General features: G+C 40.1%; 1 protein-coding gene across 1 annotated transcript in view; it reads left to right on the top strand.

Moving 5' to 3' along the window:
* The first annotated feature begins 1,439 nt into the window (after nucleotides 1-1,439).
* Nucleotides 1,440-12,053, top strand: part of LOC144766706 (thyrotropin-releasing hormone receptor-like) — a 422,316-nt gene continuing 411,702 nt past the window's right edge. The window contains exon 1 of the mRNA XM_078650468.1: nucleotides 1,440-2,243. Coding sequence (XP_078506594.1) covers nucleotides 1,440-2,243 — 804 coding nt within the window. The remainder of the gene's footprint in view (nucleotides 2,244-12,053) is intronic.

The raw sequence follows: 12,053 nt of genomic DNA, 5'->3' as shown, positions 1-12,053 counted from the left end.
GCGTTTCCTCTGAACAGCCTAGAAACCCCCTATAAGAACAGCAAGCAGCTCAAGAAATGGTAAAGTAAAATGGGCAATCAACCAGCGGCATTTTATAAATTACTTATTGGGTCATTTACTTGTAATGTGTAGTCACTGGACCGACGGTTGTTTTCCCTAATTGATTGGTATGCTTTGTGAGAGCATGCTTGCTCTCTGAATGTTATGTGTGTATACTCTCTTAATTTCCGGTTTAATTGCTAGTTCTTATTGTTTTGTGTCGTAGCCTGTTTTCAATTGACTAACATTTGAGGCTAATAACGGAAGTTGGGAAAACTAACAAAAACATAATCACGTAATTTTGATAGAGGGATAAAGGGGTGAAACCGGGGCTAGTATTTATATCGCGTAGCTCGCCTGTACTTAACTTTTGCTAAGTGTACCTGCATAGAGCATGTCTACCATTTGTAAGCCCCTAAACGCTTTAGGAGTCTGGGCAATAATTAAAATTAGCTTTACTATTAAAATGCATCTCTCTAAACTGAGATTGGGAGCGGTCATTTGTGCTTGGTTTAGTCCAAAACTTGTGTTTATTGTCATTTTATAGGAATATCTGAAAAGTAACAGTACATTTATGAAAGTGTAGTTTCTAACCCGAGCATGCATTGCAACCGTTACATGAATTACCAAATTTATAGCTCACTCCTGTTTCAGAACATATATATGGTTAATGGTGAAATACAACCGCTTAAGAGCTGGCATATGAAAACAGTACTTTTTTTTTGCAGGACACCTTGGTTGAAAGGTCTGAGCCGTGACTGATACATTAAAGTCAACAGTGTTTAGCATCAAAAAGAACTAAAATCATTTTTTAAAATTCCTTTGCATTAATTTCAGAAGGATTTAAAAGCACTGTGGCAGAATTGACATTGGTCCATGTGTTACTGCTCTCCGTGCAGTGAGATTTTTAAAGGGTTCAGTCATTAACAAGAACATATTCCGCAGGGTTTGGCGAGTTCTACGTAAGGTGGAAATATATTTCAGTGGACTAATGAATCTATTGTGGAGACTTCCTGAATGTGGCAGGTTTCAATTTCGAGGGGTCCACTTCGCCTTTAAGCCTTTTGGCCTTAAGAGGGAAATCAAACAAGTACCAATCAGCAAAATACATTATTAACACCAGTTGTCAAAGGCTAGACACACAAAAAATGGTAGAGTATGTTATATAATTATATTAACTATTACATAAGTAATAACCAGTAACCTTCTTCAGCTATAGAGATTCCACAATGGTATTAAGTTATATGTATTTGGAAGTTTGATCTTATTCATCCAAATAAGTGTGTTTCTCTGCCTTTCTCTTTCACAGGATTCTTAAACTTGTTAAAAAAGGAGTACAACCGCCCAGTGTCAACTGTCACTAGCATCAGGAACCCTAGGCAGAAGAACCCGAAGACACAATGGACAACGAGACACTCGCTTCAGGGTTCTCATTTGTGAACATGACCTCAGGAAACGAAACCTCAGAAAAAATGCCACAAAACGCACTAGAAGTGCAAGTCATAACCATTTTTCTAGTGCTTCTAATTTGTGGAATAGGCATTGCAGGGAACATAATGGTGGTGATGGTTGTGTTACGAACCAAGCATATGATGACCCCAACTAACTGCTACTTGGTCAGTTTGGCCATCGCGGACCTCATTGTCCTGCTTGCCGCTGGACTTCCAAACATCTCTGAGGTAGTTGCTTCATGGGTATATGGCTATGCCGGCTGTCTGTGCATCACCTACCTGCAGTACCTTGGCATCAATATCTCAGCGTGCTCCATAACAGCATTCACTGTTGAAAGGTATATTGCCATTTGCCACTCAATCAAAGCTCAGTTTATATGCACCGTCTCCAGGGCCAAGAAGATCATTGCTTTCGTGTGGATGTTCACCTCTATGTACTGCGTGATGTGGTTCTTTCTGGTGGACACCAAAGAGGTGACATTCGCAGATGGTGTTCAAGTCAACTGTGGTTACCGGGTTTCACGAAATCTATACACACCCATCTACTTTCTGGACTTTACAATCTTTTATGTCATACCCCTGGTCTTGGCCACTGTTTTGTATGGCTTAATAGCACGGATACTCTTCATGAATCCTTTGCCCTCAACACCACAGGACCCTGACAGGATGAGCTACAAGCACCAGGGCAAGCCCTACAGCTCAATTAAGATCCCTTCTAAAGGAAGCAAAAGCACAACTAGCTCAAGAAAGCAAGTAAGTGCCACTTCCTTTTTGATCACATCTGAAAAGAGCATTATCACCTCTGTCTATACATTGATGTACATGTTTAGTACTTTAACATATAACATTGTCCATTAGCTTGGACATCTCACCTCTTGGGCCTTGGCCCTGGTTGCATTGCTCTCAATACTATTTTAGTATGTCTATAATGTAAAATCTAACTAAATACTATAGATATAAAATAGGACCATCTTTCATTTGGGGGATCATCATTATTACTATTTGTGAAAGCCTCCTGAGTGAAAATTAATGAACAACTTAATCGTGATCCTCTGGAGATGGCCCAACACTTTTTATCAAGATAGACAATGTCACTTTTGGAGGAGCACATGGGCATTTTGAATAAAGACATAAAGTAATCAGTGAAAACCATACTAGGGAATTCTTTTCGAAAATCATTTGACTATTGACTGATCTTTAAATATCTTTTCTGACCCCATCGTTGCTTCCAGTTACATCACTTAAAATACTAGCATCCTAGCACAACAATCATATGCTAAACAGGGTTGGATTGGGATCTAAAATAGAGCCGGACACCCTAAAAATAAAGTGGCCCATATTTGCGGATTGGGCCTTTTTGCAAAACACTGCTTCAGTGTTTTAAGTGTAATGAAAAAAGGGGGGGGGGTCCCTTCAAAAAAAGCATGTCTTCTTAACTTCTCTGAGCTAAAGAAAATGCCAATGTTGCCAGGACTAATTATGCACAGATTATTGGAGAACCACACCTGAATATATGTAAGGCCACTTCTGCTCAGGTGCCCCGGCTCAATCTGTATTCCTTAATGGGTTGGCCAGCAAGAGACAGAAATGCACCTTTGCTTGGTGAAAGGGATGTAGTAGAATCTCATCTGCCCCGTGAAAGGCTGCTCAGGCCCCCACTGGATCACTGGCGGCATCTGAACAGCACAGACACAGCCCAAATTGGCCACCCACCCCACAAAAAGTGTCCCACAGCTGCATCTCCGATACCGGCTCATTGCCCATTGCATGAGTGCCCACCTTACCAATCCAACCCTGAAGCTAAACAATTTAGTACAATGACACTGCTCTCAAGCTAGAAGTGGAAATTCCACAAACAGGAACGGATGAGAAATACACGAAGTGATTGTGTTTGTTATCAAGGGTTAAGTTATTATTAGGTCGTTTTTGTGGGCAGCTAAACTTTGGTAAAATGTACAGAATACATGGTAGGGCTCCTAAAAGGGCCTACAAGTACATTGACATAGTGAGGTATCATGGGTTTATAGAGTACAGAATGTGTGTGTATACTTGCATTCTAGAAAACAGAAGGCACTGGCTGATTGGCTGGCATAGTTATGTACCCAAAGGAAGTATTCTTTTTATTCTCTGATTTCAAACATAATTCAGAGAAGTGATGTTAAAACTAAGGAATGCTGTAGCACACCACTTAAGGTTTATATGTGTTGGGCAGTTATTCATTAACAACAATGAATAATCTCTTGGGTCTGAATGCACATTGGTTGTACATATAAATACAGAGGCCAATAACTGATATTTTTCACTGAAGGATTCTGAGGGACATTGAATAGACAAAGAGAGTAAAACTTTTAACCCATCTATATTTTCATGATATGTATGTCCTTTAAAATAACATGCCTGTGCTATCAACTGCTCTGCATGAGAAGATGGGTAATGGGGAAGCCATGCATAGCATGGCCTCTGCAACTTATCACACATGTAAAAAAAAACGCCCCCCTTCCAATAACCAACCAACCTCTGTCCCTTCCCTCCTTCACCCAAATTGATGGTTACTGTTCAGAAAAAAACAATGAGCAGTTAGCATGAGAAAGCAAACTAAGCACCGACGAGGGCAAGAATACTTAAAGTGCATGGAAAAGTGTAGTGGAAAAAGTATTGAGCTTGGAGTTACCTATTTTTACTGAACAGGAATAGGAGATGCCTGGCTAACCCTTACCCGAAATGAAGGAGGTGGACAAGCAGGCACTACCTCGGCAGTCCACTGTGAGGCACAGACAGGTTGCTGACTCTCTCTTGAAGAGTTATATTTGAATAAGGCAAGAACACAGGCAAGAGCTAAGCATCCTTGATTGTTATTTGCGTCCTATGAGTAAAATATTCTTTATCGTGAGCCAGAAATCACGAGACCATTAATGATGCCACAGATGTAGGACCTATCTTCTGACATTGAATTTCCAGGGTGTTTTGGTAAGCTTGTGCCTACAAAAGGCTGCCCAAAAACAAGACGGCAAAAAGGGTGTAAAAATGAAAGAAAGCCCTTGTTCTTGATTGATCTGCCAAGGCAATTGGAAGTAATAATCCTTACCTGAGACACCATTAATACCACTGACAGTGATGGAGACGCATTTTGAGAGAATGAGATGGACATTGTTGGTGCTCCAGATCTTTGGAACACCAATGAGAACAGGTACATTATGTAGGACACAGACTATGCCACCTAGTACTCTAGGGTTGTGATTCACAGAAGTATTGGTGTACAAGTGGTGGCAAATGTTATGTTATGTTATGTTATGTTATGTTATGTTATGTTATGTTATGTTAAAATGGTTCTTGTAGAGCGCGCGGCTACTCAAAAAGAGTGTCCCAGCGCTTTTAATTGAAGAAGGCTGCAGTAAACTAACATAACACATTAAAAGAGAAAAAGACACAGGAAAGAAAGAAACAGCAACCAAAGAGGCCTACTGGATAAACAGCCAGGTTTTAAGGTCCTTTCTAAAAGCTAATAGGCCAGTGGCTCCCCGGAGGGAAAGGGGCTTTATGTCTTTATGACTTTTCTGTTGGGTGGTGTTCCTCCCAAAAACAATCAGTGAAAGTGGTACCAAGTTCAGTGAGGCTACACAAAAGGTATGTGTGATGAGTAAAGGTTGTCCATAGATTTCCACCCCAGTCAAAATGAGTTATTAAGAGATTCAACAAGACCTGCAATGTGCTTATGTTTCTATGGAAGGAACAATAAGTGGTTTCCCACAGAACCTTTTTGTCTTTAGTCCTTTTGCAGTCTTCCTTGGTCACCTTGTGAAAGGTCCTCGGGGCAGCCGTGGCCGGTAGTGGGAGTTCCGGTCGGGCGGTGACGTGGGGTGGGGGAGGGGCAGGGTGGGGGGGGTAGTAATGTATGGATTACGGAGTTTAACAAGTAAGTAATTATGTACATTAATAAAACGAATTTCGTTACATGCACTGCATCACCAAATGCGATGCAATGCACACAACGAAATTCGTTTTATTTATTTATTTATATGTTAACTTACCTGTTAAACTCCGTAATCCATACATTACTACCGCCCCACCCTGCCCCTTCCCCTCCCCACGTTACCACCCGACCGGTACTCCCACTACCGGCTGCAGCTGCCTCGGAGTTGTGCTAGAGACAGTTGCATAAACAATCCTAGAAGGAATTACATACTGGACAATATGTAGTGTGGTAATTAGATCTAAGAAGTTGTGGCTAATGGTTGGCTTAGCAGCAAATGCAGAAGGCTATTGCCAGTGGTGAGTGAATGAAAGTTTGATCATTGCTAGTGATTCACCCAAACTCAGTCCTCTTCTTGATTGAAAGGGTCTGGTCTATAGATTGCATTTGCATGGTAGAAAGAAAAAAATGAAACTTGTGAGGTGGAACTGCTCAATCTGATGAAAGTAGATGATTTTGCAAGCATTTTCCTGACCTTAAACAGGAGCCAACCATCTCGAGTTAATCATATTAGTATATAGAGCAGCTAAACAATTTTTAACAATAGCAATTGTGCAGGTACACCAGTGGGTTCAGGAAGCTCAGATTTCGCCAACAATCTCATCAGTAATGAGAGAAAGTTTTCAGTGGTGGATATCAGTATATCTGTCATTTTGTATTCCTCTCTCTGGTTGAAGTTATACTTTGATTATGATGAGAACATGACTGTCACTACAATATATAGTCTGAAATGCTTTAGTGAGGTACACGGAGGGCTGTCACTGATCTACATATTGTGAGCTTAGAGACAAGCGTTAATCCACAGTTTTATATAATACCATGGCATGGACCCTACAGTCAGACAAAAACCTGGGACTGCCTTGAAGGAAGATGCCAGAAGGGTGTGCTTCGTCAGCCGCAGGTATCACCAATCCAAGCTTTGCATCTGTACATACCCTTTGCAGTTTTTGAGCTGCCACAATTATATTTTTGGAAAGTCGTGATAAGGAAGTATTGCAATTGGCAGCAAGAGACATTTTAACCGCATGCGTGCGGCGGCTTTTTTCGCGCTGTGCGGCTTTTTTTAAAAAGCCGCGTTACATGATGAGCTCAGCTCGTCATGAGCATACGAGCGGCACAACTCATGACGAGCTGAGCTCGTCATGAGCGGGGAAGGGGTTTAGTGAGATGTTAGAGAGAGAATAGAGTTGCTTCTGGCCTTTGAGACCCAAGCTTGTAAGTATGTAATCAACTTACTGATAGTAGGGTCTCCACCTCTCGAAGTAAAGCTGATTTGAAAAGGTATATCCATTTCGGCTCTTTTAAAGAAAAGAAAAGCTCATGAGGGTTGAAACTAGCTCGTCTCCACATATAGAAAAAATAACTGGCATGCCATCCTATTTGGGTGTAGCTATTGGTGGTCAAATGTGGCCAAGGGAGATACCCATTCAGGGTTGTTTTTCATGAAATGCAGGCAAGGAAATAAAAGGAGATTTGGTAGGACATGATTTGCAATTGTTGTTTGACTACTCCTGAGACAGTATTTCAAGTACTATTATTCTGTCTAGTACCTCAAAGACCAAGGTCGATATTCTAATGTTGATATTTCTGGATAAGCAAATTAGGCTAGGATCTGACACACTTGAACTACCCATTATAATGGAGGCAGCAGAAAGTTGTTTTGGCTTTATTCCAGTTACAGTCTTTCGTAGCATCTTACTGAATATGATTCAGCTTACTCTAATGATGTGAGGTATACCTTGTTTCAACACGTGACTAACAGTAGCACCACTGAGAAGGTTGCAATTAACACATACGGGATTTTCAGTCTCACTTGTGAATTTTTGTAGCTATTAAGGCTGTTAAAATTTCTAGCACCTTTGTATTATATTATTACTTCATTTGATAGAAAAATTCAGGAACTAGGCTCTCACTAATTTATTTATTTCCCTATTTAAGGAGAACATTGTATTATATACTTTGAGGGGATTTTAAACAATGAATCTGAGGTATATATTTTGTGTGGATTTTCAGGTTTTAATAGGCATATTTAAATGATAAACATAAAACATACAGTGAATCAAATTTGCTCTTCAATCGAAATGCTGCCTAATTAATAGTCAACTTTTAAGAGTTATTTCTTTCTTCCTAAGCTTATTATTTGAGAGATTGCAAGACAGACCTGAACATCCTTACACTTTACTTCTGAAGTAGAATGTCATGACTAACCTCTGGTTGGAAGGTATATTTGACAGATATTGTCATGGGAAATTGGGCTTTTCTCTACAGTGATTTTTTATGTGGTTTAGGCAATGAAAACAATTGATTTTAAAGTATACAAATTGTTCAAGTATATATCCACTGAGGAGTTAAATATTTGCTTGAAATTCCACAAGACAGTTGTTAATCCTGCCCTGCCCTCTCATTCTGTTTTCATAAATGACCCAGTTGAGTCAATAAGTATAGCCAGAAACAGTTTGCAAAACTCCTCTTTCACTTTCACCAGCCATTTTTCCACACTGAGACACTGAAATGAACATTAGAATTAGCCTTTTTTTCATCTTTGATTGTCAGAATATATACTAATTTTTAGGGCTGGTCTCTCTAAACTGGTAAGCAATAACTCCATGCTTTGGCAATGTATAGTTCCTGAGGTATGACTCAAACAATTGTTTTGGTGACCACAGTATGCTAATATCCCATTTAAGACTTTTTAAAGACATCTTTATTGGCTATATACAAAGAAACAACTGGATAAACAATACATTCACAACAAGTAAATGTAAATATACAGGAATTTATATAGCGCAAACCACCGAGCGGTTTCTAAGCGCTTGCTTAGGGAACCCGTCCTGGTATTCCCCTGTGAGATAACCCCAGCAGGGTATCCGCAAGGTGAAATCCAGGCATCCCGCCGCAAGGGGCCGTTGTGGAGATTAAGCAAGCTATTGCCCAGAGTCGCAAAGTGTGAACCCGTGAATCGAGTAGGCACCGGAGCGAGAATTGTCGAGTCCATGGACATTTTAGGACTCAAGACCCCGCCGAGCCGGGAATTAAACCCTGGTCCCAGGCTGACCTCTGCTTCCAGGTCTGCCTCCTCTAACCAGTGAGCCACACTTCTCCACTAAGTAAGTAAGAGCAGTAGAACATTCCAGAATTGAAGTTGTTCATTCAACAATCATAGCAAATGCAGAGAGAGAAAACATGGTTGATTACATGGGGCAAGGCAACCACCGGCACACCTCTGCATATGTAGACAGTATCATTAGGATGATAATATGAAAAGTCCCCTTCTGCCTTCATCATGGCAGCCTGCTTGCCCCAGTCTTGTAAATTATCTACTAGTTTATCACCTGTCCTTACCCTGGCATTGTTAATCTCCTTCATACTCAACTTCATTTGAAGGTTTTGACCTCACGGATTATAGATGGGCTACAGCTCTGTAGGTTTTGTATAAGTGTCTTCTGGTGAGACGAACGATTAAAACCAAATGTCTATATTGTATATTCCCCCTTTTGGGTCATGGGTGCAATGAACATGGAGGATGTAATTAAATTGCCTCCAGCTATCAGTAAATACACCATTTGTTTCCAATATGCTGTCACAGTTAAGTATGGCCAAATCATAAGTAGAAAATCAGGTCCTTTAGCTGGAAATCTTGGGCAACTAGTTTTATTACTTATGTCAATTAGGCTAGTGGTATTAAACTAGGTTCTGGCGCTACAAGGGAAAGTTCACCTATATGGGATTTTTTGAATAGTCTTTGATACTGAGTTACGGTGCTATAAGGAGAAGAGAACCTATATGGAAACAGCAGCGGGGACGGAACTTCTTACACGAAGTATCCAGCGAGGAGCTGTCTGAAGAACCAACCGAAACTCCGGTTACAAGAGCATAAGAACGTGCAATCCACGTACTGAGTCCCCGTAAAGAACCCCTCTGAGGGTTGGAATTATCACCTCAGAAAACAAAGAAAAAGATCTTGGAGAATAGCCCAGAAGAAGTCGTGGGTTACAATCCCATAACGACGAAACACGTGTCGGCTGTGACGTCTCCAAAAATAAATAACATCAACGACAACCCTGATAAGAGGAAATGCAATTTTTTCATAACTGAATGAATGATGAATGGTGGAATCACTTGTACACTGTGGAAACTTTAATTGTAATACGAGTGCTAAGGAGTATTTATCTAGTTTTATTACTTAGACAAACTCATGTCCTGATTCACAAACTGTACATTTGAGTAGGCTTACTAATTTTTGGTATTTACAAACTACACTTTTACAGCTACTTACAATATTATAGAAACTTACACTTTTGTAGTAAGGCAAATACTATACATGACCAACCACTGATAAGTCAACACCTCCCATTAATAATAACAGAGGTAGGGACATAAAACCCCATGAGAAATAATGTAGCATTAAATTAAATTATTTAAAATTGTTAAAAATAAAAATAAATATAAATTATTGTTAGAAATAGAAAATATATATTAATTCATTATTCATTATATAATGAGTGATTTAGAGTTTAAAAAATAATGTAACAATTTGTTAGAGTTTTATTTAAAGTCCCTACCTCCACTATTTTCCATGGGAGAGTGCTGCAGTACTAGTGGTTGGCAATTTGTAGTGAGGAACTTACTGCAAAAGTAGTACATTTTCTCAAAAGTGTAAACTTACTCAAAAGTATAACTTTACCTCCGTGAATCAGGCCCTGTTTGTATAACTGAAGGTACAAGATAGACTACGTAAAATATAATTACAATGAATTGGAATTGGGCATAGTTTATTTCCCTTTTATTATAAGCAAGAGCCATATTTCACTCAGAATTAGTAAGCTGGCCCCATATCCCTCTCCCACTTGTAAGGCAACATTCCTACACAATGCAGTACATAAAGTGAATATCAGTCTGCCATCTCCTGTCAGCAGATCCAGTTTTTGGGGGGAGCCCTCCTAGGTAATTTGAATTGCTTTCAGCAGTGTAGCATACACTAGGAACTTACTTGTCTGTACTCCAAACTGATCTCTAGCTATTACCATATAAAAAAAACTCCCATCATGTGACATATACCACCAGTCCATCGAGAAGCCTTCGACTCTGCCCACAGCCTGAGAAAACGTAATAGGTCCCATCTGAAAACTGACTCTATTCATCGCCCTTATCACAACCAAATCTAGATCAAACTCGGCAACTCAACTAAATAGGACAGTCTGTGTTCATGCTTGCCTGGTGGCAATAAATAGGTGCCTTAAAGTAGTGTTGTCATGACAAGCAGCCAATAAATGTCTCTGTTGTTTGGGTGAGACAGCTGGCCACCTCACCGCGTGTTGCTGATGAAAGTCTAAGTAGTAGCACTATTGTTAGCATTGCCTAATATCAGCCTTGCCAACAAGCACATAACACCTTGAAAAGCGTAAGGACACCAGGAAAGCACTACCATTTTTCTTAGTGCTACATTCTACATGAATGAAAATTGCAAAATTGTCCTAAAGGAGATTGAGCAATTTATACCATCCAGGAACTCACTGATGTTCAGGACTACATTATCCTTATGATCATGAGCACAGGTGTTTCAATATCTTAGGATGTTAACTCTGGGCTAGATCTTGAAACTTGCTTGCATTGTTGTGAGTCATAGCTTCAAGAGAGAATATAAGTAGTCAAGATAAGGGGTGTCCAGATCAGCACTCTTGTATGCTGACGATCTTGCCCTCCTCAGCCTTAAGAGAATTGGGCTGCAACAACAGGTAAATAAATTAAAATACAATATATACTCTGAACCATCAGTAGGAAAATACTATAAATACCTGGGGATTAACAGTGACTCTAGGGGCACTTCTGTCAAGCATTGTAGTGACTTCACCATAAAGTTAACCTTTTAAAACTATCCAAAAAGTTGACAGATCCAAGCCTAGCTCCAATATTAGAAGTTATGCGAGCTAAAAGAGGCCCCACTTTGTCGTATGGCTTTGAAATTTCCCTAGAGAAACTCAGCTCTACACTAAACCAACATGTGAATAAGATCTATAAAAAGGTTCTTCATCTGCCTAAAGCTGCATCTGCAGCTCAGATCCAATTAGAGCTAGGCCTCCTAAAATCCGAAATGCTAAGTGCGGGTGCTTATTTAAAATTGTGCCACAAGTTAAGGCAGGCCAGAGCTGGTTCTCTCGAGTCTCTACTATGGTTATACATCAGCTCCAGCAATCCCGGTGGGTCATACAGTTGGTTCTTTTATGAGTGTGTGCAGCAATTATCAGCACGTGACCACCGGAACATCAACCCAAGTAACGCAAGTTTCAAAATAAGTATTAAGAAGCGCACCCAATTGTGTTCCTACTCTTCTGACAATGTGACCCTTGCCAAATTCAAGAATGCATGGGCAGTAATCAACTCTTATCAGTTGGCCCCTCTACCATCATATCTAGCTTGTACATACCCATTGTATTTAATACAGAGATTCTTGGCACTAAGAGTGGGCGAGTGGCATTTTTTTAAACATCTATTCTTTTGGAAGCGTCCATCAGACGAGTTTGAGTGCAGGGGTTGCATGAAATCGTTGAGTCTTTGGAGCATGTTGTATGCCTCTGCCCAGCATTGATTACCCT

The sequence above is a fragment of the Lissotriton helveticus genome, chromosome 7, assembly GCF_964261635.1.
Source record: "Lissotriton helveticus chromosome 7, aLisHel1.1, whole genome shotgun sequence".
NCBI lineage: Eukaryota > Metazoa > Chordata > Amphibia > Caudata > Salamandridae > Lissotriton > Lissotriton helveticus.
The sequence above is the reverse complement of the archived record's forward strand: the minus strand, read 5'-3'. Positions and strand labels throughout refer to the sequence as shown.